The sequence below is a fragment of the Varroa destructor genome, unplaced genomic scaffold, assembly GCF_002443255.2.
Source record: "Varroa destructor unplaced genomic scaffold, Vdes_3.0 BEIS01000004.1, whole genome shotgun sequence".
Taxonomy (NCBI): domain Eukaryota; kingdom Metazoa; phylum Arthropoda; class Arachnida; order Mesostigmata; family Varroidae; genus Varroa; species Varroa destructor.
Genome location: NW_019211457.1, coordinates 21737874 through 21752983, shown reverse-complemented (window position 1 = coordinate 21752983; position 15110 = coordinate 21737874). Strand labels below are relative to the sequence as shown.

At 42.5% G+C, this 15110-nt stretch overlaps 1 protein-coding gene across 1 annotated transcript in view; it reads right to left on the bottom strand.

Annotated features, from left to right (window-relative positions):
• Positions 1-522: 522 nt before the first annotated feature.
• Positions 523-15110, bottom strand: part of LOC111249779 (E3 ubiquitin-protein ligase HUWE1-like) — a 54582-nt gene continuing 39994 nt past the window's right edge. The window contains exons 16-27 of the mRNA XM_022804083.2: positions 14811-15071; positions 13973-14233; positions 13010-13303; positions 12411-12629; positions 9356-10619; positions 8745-9129; positions 6589-8227; positions 6123-6380; positions 3520-5823; positions 3234-3361; positions 2592-2954; positions 523-2193 (exon numbers count right to left, since the gene is read on the bottom strand). Of these exons, the coding sequence (XP_022659818.2) occupies positions 2091-2193; positions 2592-2954; positions 3234-3361; positions 3520-5823; positions 6123-6380; positions 6589-8227; positions 8745-9129; positions 9356-10619; positions 12411-12629; positions 13010-13303; positions 13973-14233; positions 14811-15071 (7479 nt within the window). The 3' untranslated portion in view covers positions 523-2090. The remainder of the gene's footprint in view (positions 2194-2591; positions 2955-3233; positions 3362-3519; positions 5824-6122; positions 6381-6588; positions 8228-8744; positions 9130-9355; positions 10620-12410; positions 12630-13009; positions 13304-13972; positions 14234-14810; positions 15072-15110) is intronic.

The window sequence follows — 15110 nt, the reverse complement described above, 5'->3', positions numbered from 1 at the left end:
GCTGTCAAAATTCCCTTACTTGAACATTGGGATGATCAAATTAACATGCGTCAGAAAGATATGAAGATCGAAGAAGGGGAACCGTTCAGGAAAATTGAAGTTGAATTTTGACCAGCATTTTCCTGAACGGTTCCTCACTAATTTTTATCTCTCTTTCTTATTCACAATAACTTCCCCATACTCAACCAACAATCATGCCCATACTCATTCAAGAGAATTCTGACAGTATGTTATACCGTAATAAAAAAAAATCCTGGGAAGCTAACCTACCTTTCAAGAGAAATCGGGACAATATGTTGTTTTGATGCCTGAGAAATGGTGTACTGATTTTGCTGCAAATCGCTCCATTGTAGTTAGATTTTAGCCCAGAATCCATCTGGATAGGAAACAATCTTCGACCTCAGCGAAAATTTAGCACCCCTCCCAAATTCCAAGCGGTAAACTGCTACAAGTATTCGCTTGCAATAGCTCTGTAGATTTACATAATATTTCTGATTCAAAGAAGATAAAAAATAGCTAATATTTATATTTCAAATTTATGCATGTTATAATAAGCATGTTTATTCATCACTGTGTTCAAATGTTACCGTTCGAACAGGCAGCTTTTTTCGAAATAGTGGCTGAACCACTTAGTTTTTCGTTTCGTGTTCGCATCCTCTGCCGTTATCGGACTCCTTACTGAAAGGTTCATACATTCATGCAGAAACACTATGTGTGTATTAATAATTAGTCCTGTTTGCTGGCCATTCAGCAACGAGCCATTTCTATGCTAGTCTCTTCCAGTCATCCACGATGGCCAACAATCTACTACAAATCAGTAAGGTGCCATTAGCTCTACATATTGATGGGAACTAACCCCCATTAAATCATCGATGGTATGTTTCCGCTTGTCTCCTTTTTCTTTCATACAAAGCCGTTATATGTTGCTTGTACCAACCGATTAGGGCATTCAGCGATGCCACATAATTGAATATCAGTACTTAGTGGTAGTCAGGGAACATATCTTACCCTTACTACCAATTACTGACAATTTATCGGTGGTGAGGGAATACGGGCCCATTCATTAGCGATCATCAAGTCCAAACCATATTTCGTATATTAAGCAACCGGACATCGTGATATCATTCATCATCTTCATAATTCTTAGGGCCTTATTGTATTACAGATCATAATTCTTAGGGCCTTATTGTATTATAGATCATAATTCTTAGGGCCTTATTGTATTATAGATCAGTTAAAGGATAATTATCACCTATTAACCTATTAACCGCGCGCAGATGGAATAATCATAGTATCAATAGCAATCGTACTTAATATTATTATTAATAATATTACACAAATGTACACTCACTCATTGGTTCGCCCTTCTTTTTCTCGACAATAAATTCAGAAATCCGTTTTATAGTACTCCATTGTCTTGATAATATTCTGAGCTCCAATCTGGACATCTCTATACCACAGCGCCACACTACAGGTGTCCTTGATCTTAGCACTGTTTCTCATCTTCTATCTTACGTCATAATATTCGTACATATCGCGTCTGCTGTCGGCACGACCTGTGGTCATATTATATAGCCCCCACACATTTTTACTACTACAGCCATAGCCAATATTTCATTACCTTCTGATGTCAGTGTGTGTACTTCTATCGACTGATAGACATACCTTATCGATATAGAGCCCGAAAGAGAAGCCAAGTGGAGTTTGACTTCGGCGCCATTCAATCAACTTTACAGATTAATTCTAACGATCGCCCTTGAATAATGCATTCTGTAAACTTAAAATAGTTACCATACCACTTCCCCCATCATTGAAGTCCCTGATTTTTATAGAACTAGAAATGTGGTCAGTCAAGAAACCATCACTATAACAGCAGTTTTCATAACGCTGCAGTTAATCAACGCGAAATATTGCCGTATAATTCTTCTAAAAAAAACCAGTCGGGTTCCTTCCGTGTAGGCATCGCGGTAGCAACGGCAATTAGCGAAATGATGTAACGGATCCTGTTACTTCACCCGTAGTTTAAGAGTATATATCCAGTTGTTGGTTGGTCGTCGATGACAAAGCGGTTTTCAGAGCGAAGGGTCGTCTTAGGCAAAGCCGAAACCCTCCGAGCACTCACGAATGGCTTTGAGAAGCATTGCTTTCAGCTTGTCATATGTCTCGTATGCAGGAAGGTCTAGCTGGTTGAAGCTGCAATTTACCAACGATTAACAGAAAAAAACGACGTATTCAATTAATATTTATCAAAAAATATATAACAATAATAATGCTTAATATTATGTAAACAGAAAATTGTTTACATATCGAAGGAGAAATTAGTTGCTTGTTTCAATACTGACTAATACTAATTATATCTTCGTTTATGAATTATCTCAAAGCAAACAATAAAGCTTTACACATCATTATCGGGTAGACAGTATGAAACTCTAATAAATGACCTGCAAAACCACGAGCAATAATAAGGCTGATGCGGGACGAACACAGAGCACCCGCCTCAGGCATCCAAAGTATCAGTTATAGTGTCATTCAGCTGGTAGGATATTCTATGGCCCGAAATATTCCAAACTTGTGATGGAGCATCTACATACCAGGTATGCGCGGAAGGTAGCCGACTAGTCGATCGGTCGTCTCGATGAATCTGGAATTTCTGAACGCCATTCATGCCCTCTAAAGAGGCAAAACCTTGGAGTGGTACCTTTGATGTACCGGTGACAAACTGCAAAAACTTTGCGCGGTCCGCTTGTTCAAAGCTACGAAGTGCTCGCCAGAACCACTGAATTTGTAAAGAACCCGGCTGATATTTGTGATACTCCGTATTTAAGCGGAGATCATCGATATCGATGCTTGGCAAACCTGAGATGAGTAGTTCAAGTTCCTGCTCGTTAAAAATCGAGATCAAGGATTTAGGAATAATCTCGTAAAAACCTTCCAGGAACGCCTGTAGTTGGGGCCTGTAATATATAGAACAAAACACCAGACAACATAATGTTTAAAAATGTACAAAATTTATTTTTTGGCTTTCATCATGTTAGGTCATGGCTTCATATGAATAGCCAGTCAACCTAAATACAGATATTCAAATCTCGATGCCACACACTGGCTTAGCACAGAGAGTTTTGTGCGCTTTTATAGTGCATAGAGTACAGTGGCTCGAATCCTAAAAAGGTCGTTATGGTTCATCATAAGCATTAGGATAGATATAAACACTGCATTTGAGTTTTTGTGCTTACCTTATGGCACCAGTCATCTTTTCCTGACAGACAAGGCGGACGTACTCCTGCTTAGTATCTTCTGTGACCAGAATGTGACGCCCATTTGGCTTCAGGTCTTTAATGGAATTGGCACCGAACTCTTGAACCTACAGCATATAAAGATATTTATCTTAACAATTATACAATGTGTTTGCAGAATGGTAGTTTGCGGGACCCGCCTAGCAATACTATTAATAAATATATATATTAGCAGCGTCGGATTGGGTACTCACAACTACTATTGTACACATGGGAACGTACTTACCTCAAGTGAAAATGTGAGCTCAGTTCCAAGTTCTTCAACGTTGTGCTCAAGCAAGTACACAAGTCCTTTGTAGAACTCGTAGTCCTCTGATTCCATATCTGTATACTTCACCGGCTTGCCAAGAATGTGTTTATAGAATGACCTTGTAAAATAACATTCTAGCAGCTTGTTGTCATAGATAGCCTTGGCTATCACGCGGCCCACAAATTTGAAGTAGCTCAGGTGATTTGAGTTACAGTGCGAACTCGGGTTAATCATGTATGTAACGCGATCACCAGGAGATGTCGTGAACAGTGCGTACATAGGGTTAAAGATTTCTCTCGAAACAATGGTGTACCATTCCCGAAGGAGACCTCCAGCGTCCTGGCCCTCTTCACCCTCAAATACTATGTACAGTCGATTACGCCAATCATCAGGCGGTCGACGATGTAACTCACGATAAGAATCTTCAAAGACGTGCTCTCGCTTAACGTGAATGGCAACATCCTCTCGTCGTCCACTACCACCTGCGTTGTCCGCTTTGTCGAGCTCACTGCGGAAATACTTACGCTTCACATCAAAGTCTAGAATTCGAGTATGGTCAACAAGTACAGCAAATGGACCGTCAGGCAAATGCACCGTAGATTGGCGGAGAATCTGATTTAGCACCATACGGTGTGTTTCCGCGAATGCTAAAAACTTCCGCATGTCAGAGCTTCCGTCTTCATCTGCACTACCTGTACCACCAACCTCAAATCCGCATTCACTTTCTGCCTGGGGTGCCGGTGACACGGGCGCCATATCTTGCAAAAGGTGTTCTGCAGCTTCTGTTGCCATTGGTTCTGAAGAGCTGTTAGTTCCCAGTGATCCTGATACAGAGCGGTGGGGAGCGCCCTCACCTTCAACAGACCTATCTTGCAAGCCAGAATTTCCAACTTGACCGACATCTCTGAAAGAGGCAGCATGTACGAGGAAGAACGCCTCAACAGCAGGTTGAAGCACAAGTACAGCGTGTTGATCGGGCGCGTCCGCGAGTTCGGAGAGGCAATCTGATAGTTTGGCCCAAAGCGCATCTAATGCCAGCTCCGCACTCAGCGCTGGTAGCGGTTCCACTGCTCTAACGGGCTCGCTTCCAGCTGCGCTGGTTCCCGCACCGCCGTTATTTTGTCGCTGCACTTGCTGGGCATTATGGACGTTTTGAGCACAGTTACGCAATTGAATAATTACTTTAAGAACTCGAAGCAGAAACGCCTGGCTTGATGTTTTTGCTGTCAATGTAGCCATTGAGGCTAATTGTAACTCCCGGCTGGCTGCTCCTGTCTGAAGACTTCTCGTACCGCTTTGACCGCTTACCCGGCCTTGGCCACCTGCCGTTATAACCACAGCTGAAGACGTAAATCGGTCCTGAATCATTCCACGAGATCCATTAGGCCCTGGTCGTTGATCAGCAGGAACGTCTGCAGGGTTCGTTGCACCACGCATAGTTTTTAATTCATCTTCAAGGCGCCGAATGTGCTCACAGAGTGTGTGTCCGAGTTGGCGGGCTCCTTCAAGTAGTAATCGAAGGACAACTTTCCGTGCCGAAGAAGATCCCTTTGACAGACGAAGCAGTAGGGTCGTGGCGTCTTCGAGTCCGGCCTCAGAGCACGACTTGCTTGTAAGTGCATCCACTGCTAAGCGTAGATGATTACATAACACACGTTCTGTTTCTGCCTCCCTCTCCTGACGTTCTTTATTTAGTCGCTCAACCTCTTCATCATCATTTTTTCTGTTGGCGGCATCTGATGTACACTCATCCCTGCCCGCATAATCACAAGGTATTTTACTTTGGTCTTTTTCTTCACTCCGATTGCGACTATTTTTGCTGTCACCAAAACCTTCTTTTCTTGACATCAAAGACGGGACTTCTCCTGTTGAACCAGTAGTTTCTGAAATTTCATTAGTTCCAGATACGATCGCTGCTTCAGCATTGTCGGGTGAAGACCCTTCCCCTGTCTCGACTGTTGCTGTGTTCTCGGCCGATGCTGGTTCTGTTGCAACACCTACTACTAAAGAATCTGAAGAGCGTGAAGGCTGCGAAGCCGTTGTCTCCTCGGCAGCTAAGGCAGGTACCGAAGTCGTCGATGCGGTCGCCGCCTCTGCTGTCGCAGAAGAAAATATATGGGTGGGCCGATCCTCGATGGCCACTACAACAAGAGCAAGCAGTCGCAGCAGTCGGTCTGTAAGCAGCTGCGAGTGACGCACCACTGGATGACCCAAGTGCAGTGTTAATTGGAATAAAGGACATGCAGCAAGGTGCGCTCCGCTCATCTGTTCGATTACGACCTAGTAAAATAATGGGAAACGGTAGTTATTTATAAGATCCCACTGAGTTAATAATCTTTTTCTTAGCGAACTAGATAGGGATACTAGTCAAAACTTTCGAAGTGATAAATAGGGAAGACGATGTTTGAAACGGAACAAAACTGAAACACGTGAATGATTTCACTATTTGGAGGCAAAAAACATTTTGAGAATACATGTCAATGTTAGGTTCAAAGAATCGCCAATTATTGGTGACATAATTGCAAAAAGTAACCTATGTTTCTACACTGAGTTCTGGCTTACAAAAATTGAAGTCTTACCTTGCCTGAGGTGCCAGCAGTTGTTGCTGCTGAATGCAAATGTGTGGAATTTGCAGTAGCGCTCAAGTTGTCTCTGCTAGTGATATTAGTTCCATCTGCAAGCTCTGTAGAATCACCCAGTTCGCTTGAATCGTTTAATAGTCCATTTGCACTTCCAGAGGGCTGGTCATTTTTCTTTCCAGTACCAATATTGATGACGCTTTCTTTGCTACTGCATCCGCCTTGATTCTTGATGGCAGATGTCAAAACGCTCTTCCCCTATAAAAATAGTGGAAACATGTTATTACCACTTCGTATTATAATAACTATCTATTGGTCCAGTCAGTAAATCCACAGGACCAAGCAAGAAGTCCTGTTTTTTTAGTTTTTGAATTTTAACGATACTAAGGTGTCGGACAAACTATTACATTAGGGGGAGGAAATTTTTATTATTACATACACCGTAAATACAACCATATTAACTTACCTTTCCTTTGCTATTCGCAAGTTGACTTTGCTGACTTTGCTGTTCTAGTCTTACGATAAGAGTCCAGAAGTCCTCAGGTTGGCCACTACTGGTCACACTGCTGTCGATGCCCTGACAAGCCGTCTGGTGACTTGAATGTGGCATAAAATGTTGTGGAAACGACTTTCCGAGTGAGATGAGGGCATCAAGCGCATGCCGACACACGAGATGTGCTGCTTGCGGATGAATAAGCACTTGGCCATCAGCTAGATGGAAAACCGCTGTGCGACAGCCCAAGGCTGCATCTAAACTTACAGAAAGCCAGCGACATGGCGCGGTTCCACTCTTGTTGTGCTGCTCAAATGAGAAAGGCGTAGCTGAACCTGAAGTTGAGATGTTTGCGCCCGCTCGGTCGAGCATAGATAGAAGTGCTTGAACGAGCCAACGTCGTGTCGGTTCATGTGCTGCCAAATTACGAAGCACCTTATGCAAGCGAGCTGTGTGCAACCGCGGTTCGTCCACAAACAATAACACAAGAAGGCAGGCTAAAGCCTCCCAGTCCACAAGTTGACGTGCTAGGTTACGTTGTCGGCCCATCAAACTGCTGCTTCCTAGGCTTCCTCCAAGAGAGCTCTGCCATCCCCACGAACTTTGACCGCCACGACCGCCTGTGGCTCGAGATGGAAGTGTGTGAATAGTATAGCGAGCTCCCGCACCGCTTCCGCCTATTCGATTCACCGCTGTCCGTAAAATGCGAGACAACGTTGTGCTGGTCCCTCCAGACGTATGGCTAAAGAACCGATCTTGAAGCAATTCACGCTGCTGGAGTGCTTGTGCCCGTAGTGTACGTGCTTCTTGTGCTAGGTCAGGTGGTAAAACAGGAAGCAGTGAGTCGTCCAGGTCCTGGAGTACTGTCTGACGTAAGCCTGCAGGCAGTGTTAAGAAGAAGGCCGTCGGATCAGCTGGAGCGTCTGGCGCAGACGAAGCCGCAGCTAACCGCTGCTGTTCCGCGCGCTGCTGTGCCAGCACCTCTTCTTGAATGGATGGCGGCAGAGCTGCTAAAAACTCGGGATTTACTTCACTAAACAACCCTGAAGAGCCTGACGCCCCAATACCAGTGCTCGCTTCTGTGTTTCCAGCAACATTTTGTGAGCTCCCCGGAGGCTGAGACTGCTGACTTTGTTGTTGGCTGAGTCTCTGCATGCGTAAATGGTCTTGAATAACTTCTTGACGCATGTGCTCAGGAAGAGCAGCGAGGAATGACGGATCTACCCCTTCTGGTACCTCCATATCTCCTAGTATAGCGGAGTACTCGTTCCCTGTTCCGGATAGCGTGGCCGCCCCACTTGACTGGGATGCATCTTCGAGAGAACAGCTAGCACCTACTCCTGTTGCAACATCATCCCTGACATTTTCGCCCCGGTTCTGCTCTCCTTGTGGACTACTGGTTTCAGCCTGCAGATGAACCTGCATTTGATCCGTGAGATCTGCTCCACCTCCCTCACTAATACAGTTGTTAGACGCGTTTTGGACGCTGCTGTAGGCAGAAGTATCGAGATGGGATCCTTCAGGAGAGATCATATGCACGTCATGCGATATTACAGGTGCAGTACCAGATGGCGTACCCGTGTCCATAAGATTACCTCCCGATTCATCACAACTGTTAAGCGAATTTTTTTTTATTATTTACGTTTTAATATTATTATTATTATTCCTATTAAATAATTTATGCATTGCAATAATGCTAATATAAATGGTTCGGTGTGCGAGACTAGGGGATTACAAAATTATCAATATTATATATATATATATATATATACATATATGTACCATAGTAATAATTAAATTCTTTCGGTGTTTTTAAAAAAATGTTTACTTTAACCATTTTCACAATAAACCAATTCAAAAGCTAAATACAACCCTTCTACCACACTATTTTTTTTTTTACACTATTTATCAAAAAGCATTTGGTCAGACCAGGCTCGGCAGACTAGAGAACATTGTGCTAATAAAAACGCCAAGTTAACATTGATCTAATGTCGCATGCTCCAAAGTGGCATGGACAAAGCGCTAAAAATACTTATATAATATAAGTATTTTTAACGCTTGTTTAAACCATGTATTAGACCATCAAATAAGTAGAAAAATCACAAATACAAAATATAAATAGGACATACCTCAATAGATTATTGGCTTGTATTTGATGGTGAGATTCATCCGGTGCTAATACAGTGGGCTGATTCATCAGATTTTCGTGATTATCCTCTGTTGTCTCAATTCTGTTATCGCTGCTAACTTGGTTGATTCTTTGCGGAGATGATCCTGTCGTGGTGTCCATTGGCTGTACATCCCCGTCATGGTCATTGGCACCTGCCTCGTTGCCACGTTCGTCATTACGCTCACTTGTGTGTTGGTCTTCTGTGGGCGCACTGTCATCGGTTGCTACCTCAGGGTCAGGTCCATCAGGACCCTCACCCAAACTAGCACCTGATTGTGACGTTTGTTCATCAGCTAGCCAGTGTTCTTCGTCAGCCTGGGCCCCCGTGGAGGCAGATGTAGCCCCTATTTTACAAGTGGTATATATATAATATATAATATATCAAAATTGCATATTGAAACTCGGACTACTGCTCTTTGAAAGAAGCTTTGTATTTTTACAACTGTCAAATATTGTATAATGTTAGTACAATACTATTAGTTACCGCATTCAGATTTACAAGCTATACTATGGCCTACACATAGCGCAATACTGTTATGGCTAGAATAATTTCACTTCGTATCTATGTACCTGATGCTGAGGCATGCGTGTTCGTTGTTGCTTGCTCAAAAGCACCGCTCATCGTTACAGGAGAAACTGTTGAAAGGCGTTCAGTCGTCCCGCTTCTGCTTGTTAGAGCTGCATGGCGTGTTCCCTGATCATTTTGTTGGGTTGTAACTAATGGTTCCCCCGTTGCGTTAGGACTTGAACCTTGCCCAGTTAAAGAAGGTCTAAGCAGACCTTCCACGATGCTTTGGGCGAAATCCTCGTGCACACATGAGGTTGTCGGCTCAATCACAACTGTCATGTCCATGGTTTCTGACGGGTTATTGCTAAATCCGCTGGCAGATTCATGTCGTTGACCGGAAACTGAGTCAATTTCATTCGATGTTTGGTCGTCGACTGTAGTTGACTTGAATTTACCACTTGTGTTTTGCTGCTGTTCTACTTGCTTGTTCTTTTCCTGAGCTGCTCTTGCTCGGGCGCGTTTTTCCTTTCTTTGAGCTAGCTCTTGATCACGAAGCTTCTCAAGGTGCGGAACGATTTCGGGCTTAACTAAAGCTACAGCATCATGCAGTGAATCACCGTCAAGTACACGGCTCTCTTCAATCCAGCGTGCGTGAGCTGACGGAACGCCATTCGTATGAGTTGCGCCTCTTGAACCCCCAACACCACCGCCTAACCCATTCAGACTCAGTCCTAGGCCAGGATCGTCATACATATCAACAAACCAATCGTCAGGTGCTTCTAATATTGGATTGGCGAAAAGTACACGGCCTGTAGCAGCTACGGGGTTACCCTCTCCATGTCCTCCGCTACCTCCGAAGTGACCTCCGCCTCCAGAGATGTGAACGGGCAGATGTGTGTGGTCATGGCCACTTGAAGGATTACCGAAGATCCTTTGCAAAATTGCTGGTGGATTTGCACGACCGCTGAGGAAGTGCCAGGCAGCTCCGACAGTGGTAGCGCGTCCACTGCCATTGCCGGTGCCTCCGACCAGTCGGTTACTGCTCTGTACTGCAAGTGTTCGTCCTCGACTGCTTCGGCTGCCACCGCCTCGGTCAGTGCCGGAACCGCCCTGTGAACTCGAGCCAACATTACTACCACCTCTTCCTGCTGTTCTACTTAACAACGGATGTGAGGCTGCCACAGCTCCAGGGGCCGGTGGCACAGCCGGTGCCAGTCCGTCAGCGGGGTCGCAGTCTAAGATCGAAGGGAGATACCGGCCTACACCACTGTCATTACTGCCTTCCCCAGTGAAAATGTGCGACGGAAACATGTCTTCCAGATCAACCTAGAGACAAAGAAACACATTTAACAAACTTTCCTATATCAAGCACATCTAATGTGAGTAACCTTTTCGACCTTATTAAGCTACTCAAAAACCAATATAGTAAGCTGTCAACTGGTAACAATAAACTACAAAGCATTATAAATTACGCTACTTAGGTACTATGATTAGTTTTTATAAAACTAATCATAGTACCTAAGTAGCGCTTAAAATATTGATCACTCGCATCGTTTATAAAAAATAAAACTAATCATAGTACCTAAATAGCGCTTAAAATATTGATCACTCGCATCGTTTATAAAAAATTATGCAGAAAATAGAATGGTATAGATACGAAGTACGCTCTTGTACTCTCTTGCATATATCGAGATCGAATTGCTATCGAGTCGCTGCCACTTGCAGTTATTCCGCTATTTTAACGTGCAACAGCCGCGACCGAAAGTAATGGCAGTTGTATTCAGCACCCATGTCCACTAAGAATATTCATAGCGGCACATGAAAATCTTTAAATACAGCTTTAAAACAAATCACGTGTGTATCGTTCGAAAATCACTCCCAGGAATCATGAACATTCCTAGCTCTGACCGGCACATCAAATACAGTCTCATTTAGCTGTGACTGCTATTTTATTCTATAAATTGATCAGTATACCTAGTAATGTTTTGTGACCTTGAGCAGAAAGCTTTACCTCACTGTACTGCTGTAGTTCTCTTTTAGAGAACTAGAACAGTACAGAATCTACAGTAATGAGTTGCCATTATAAATCAAGTGGCCTGTCAGGTGAGATGAAAAGTGGGTTAATTCGGATAATGCAGAAGTTAGTATACGTATCGTATACTAACTTCGGATACGAACTATCGAGTATCGTATACTAATTCTGTGTGCAATGAACAAACAACAAAATAAACTTTTTCGCTTAGTTCAAAGTATTTACCCTTCGAAAAAGCCCTTTGTAAAAGTGCTGCCAAATTTGTTTGCAACTGGTTAAAGCCAAAGCCGTAGAAGACTCAAGCTATTTGGGGATATAAAACGAGAGAATTAAGAATATATAATCGCTGGTAAAACGCAGAAAAAAAACGATGCTCAAATAATGGTTATACGTAGCTATCCAACCCGGCCAAATGATTTAACCTGCATTGACTATATCTTCTTGGCTGTGTAAACTAAGCAGTGGTGAATATAATGCAATTAGTTCGAAGAGCATCATTAGTAAGATTTGGCCAAAAAGTGCAACTTAGTAAAATAACGCAGCTTTTGAGTCGCTTTCTAGAATAGCTAACACCAATTTGTAAAACTCGAGTACTTGTCCATCAAAGTCAATTATTTGTAAGAATATATTGCGATGAGGCTGTATGTGGCAAAATAAACGTAATAAGTTACAAAATAGCTTTTAGGGCGGAGATTACAATTGGAGGGGAAAATAAACGTGCCAGGTTAAAATGCAATCAGTATATTGTGGAATGCGGTATAGTCTGTTGTATTTGTTGCATCTTGAAAAGAATCATAAGTGGAGCGTACTATGTCTGATACTAACTTTTCAAAAGTTCTTCACTTCAGCTTAGATATTATTATTATATAGATATTAGATATATGTCAGTCGAAAATGTTGTAAACAATACTATGTTTTTGCAACTGACTCCATTAAGAAATTAGGATGAGAATAAATTATCGTATAATGAATTCCGTTAAAAGACTGCTAAGTAACGTATTTTTGTTAAGTTCTCCCAAACTAAGATATATTCGAACAGATGGTAATAGAACTGATTTGGGAATCCAAAATGGCACAATTCTTACCTGCAGAAAAAGACTCTCTGTAAATGGATTCGCAGAATTTGACGATCCACGCTGCTGTCCAGATGTGCCCATGTGTGAGGTGTGAGCATGTGCTCGTTGCTCCATCCGTAAAAGTGTTGAGCCAAGTCCCGCTTCTGCCGGCCCGAATAACGGATTCTCGCCGTCCAGTTCATCTTCATCTTCATCATCTTCATCTTCTTCCTCATCAAAGTCATCGTCCTAAATCATTCCAGATAGCAACAAAAGTATCTGATGAAAACACTAATTCAAGCAAATTACTCAAAGCCAAAAGTTTGCTTTGACAGCGACGACTTAGTATAACTGTAGTCATTAAAGTAAAACCAACATTTCGTCTGGTATGACCGAAGACGGTTGTATCTAAATATATTTTGGATGAATATTGAATGCACGATTTATGAATATTCGTAGATTTAGCAATTGAGGTAAGTTTCTGAGCACTCGGGATCTGGACTGAATATCTATAACGCTACTGCTAGTGCAGAGCTGTTAAGTACTTATTCCAAAAAGTTTCATTCAATGGTTTTCTAATGCCATTTGCTTCACACTTGACGCTTATAAGTTCTCTTAAAATCCATTACCTCTTCATCATCTTCATCCTGCTCCGCTGCTTGACCGACTGTGGCGCTCGACCGATTCTCTTGACCGCTACCGGTCCCATTTTGAGCACCTTGCACATCTGACACAGCTGGGCCAATAACCTGCACAGAAGTGCCTGACATGTTTTCCTGCTGTTGGCTAGAGGGTACCACCTGGGTGATTGCTACTCGCTCGGACAACGGCGGTCCGTCTGGACCATCGTTCGTTTCGGAGTCGCTATCGTCGTCATCATCGTCATCATCGTCTGCCTCTTCCACTGGGACTACAACATCGTCCTGTATAACAATTATAAAGAAATACACACATCAGGGTGAATCGTTGCGTCCATACGTCTAACAGTTTTTTCATAACTTTTAACTAGCTAATTCGTTAGTCGATGCGTGATGATCTTCACTACGATTGCAAGTTTGCGATGGCATTCACGGCAATAGTGGCGCCTGTTGCGGTTGCATATTTGTTTAAGGCTACCTAACACGTTTAGGTTACACATGTAGGAACCACAGTAAAAAAGCTATTTAGGTAAGCTATTTAAAATCCTAGCTAAAAAAAACAGTCGTGAAACCAGTCAGCACATGCTCACACCTCACACATGGGCACATCTCATTATATAATGTGAAGTATGAAAAGTGTACTTTTCTATCATAATGATAAATCTGCCCTATATAAGTACACAAGCAATGAAACGCGTTTTTTATTCAAAAAGGGAGAATTAACATATGTATAAAACGCGTATAAAATGCTATAACGTCACTTCCCATCTTCCTAAGGGAGTTTGGAACTAACCACTTTATTTGAAAAATGGTTGTACAGTAAGCTGAATGCTTGTGAAAAACAACTTCCAACTTCAACTTATCTATACCATTTACAGCTTAAGTGGTATAGATAAGTTTTTTTTAATTTTTTTAATCTTAAAAAACTGCGTGGACAATAGGATTATATGTTACCTCATCTTCTAGACGACTGAATCTAGCACTCATTCCTCCGCCTGTTGGATGGTTAGCTCCTCTATCCGTGGAGTCATCGGCCATCATATGGGAATCTTCTTCGTCAGGTTCCACGTCATCAACCGCTTCGTCCTCACCAGCGACGGCGGAATGATGAGGCCTGCGGTGCCTCCTTTCACGATCTCTGTGCTCACCAGTATCTACGCCATCCACGGTTACATTATCATCGTCTTCCTCTTCCAATTCCATATCATCCATTTCCTAAATCACCCAACATATGTTGACACGATAGAAAGATTTACTGTAAATAGCGCCTTCGGCAAAGCGGAAGTGAATACAGCCTAACAAACACCAATAGTTGTTAGCAATTGTCGTAATTGCTTGTTGTAATAATAAACATATATATTTTGTATTTATTCATGTATATATTGATGTAATAAGAAAAAGATATTTAAAGACATTTAGCATATCGCAGCGCCCTGCAGGCTACATTTGGACGATGGCACCCCAAAATACTCTAAAAATGTAAAATATCAATTGCTGTGCGGGTACTATTTGAACTTCTCAGTCCTTTTTTAGATTCTAAAAAAATTAGTGTCTTCCTGCAAGCATCAGCAAGTTATGTTTTCATTGTAAATGTTTACGCAATTAATAAACACCTATAAACACAGCACGAATAAAGGCGAATTATTATAATAACTTCCCTGTAAATGTAAAAATATTAACAAGAGCACTCTTCGTTAGAAATGTAGGCGACGAGTAGAAGCTATAGCAAATGAAACTTACGATCCTTGTACTTACAAACTTGTTGTACAAAGTAGTACAAAGTTGTACTAACCTCGTCTTCAGGAAGAGTTCGGTTGCTCGATTGGTGCTGTCGAAGTTCAATTAAACCTCCACGCGCCTCAGGTCTGTCTAATTCCATTTCCAATCGAACGTGGTGTTCAAGAGGAGCACGATGGTGGTCCAGTCCAATAGTGCGGTTGACAACGGCGTCAAGGGTGCCATTAATGTCATTTTCGAGTATCATCTCCATTATGTTGTCAAGGGTTGGTATAGCCACACCACCACCAACGCTACCGCTTCCAACACCTTCCTCCTATACAGCACATAGCAGCGCAATTATAAAAATTATGTC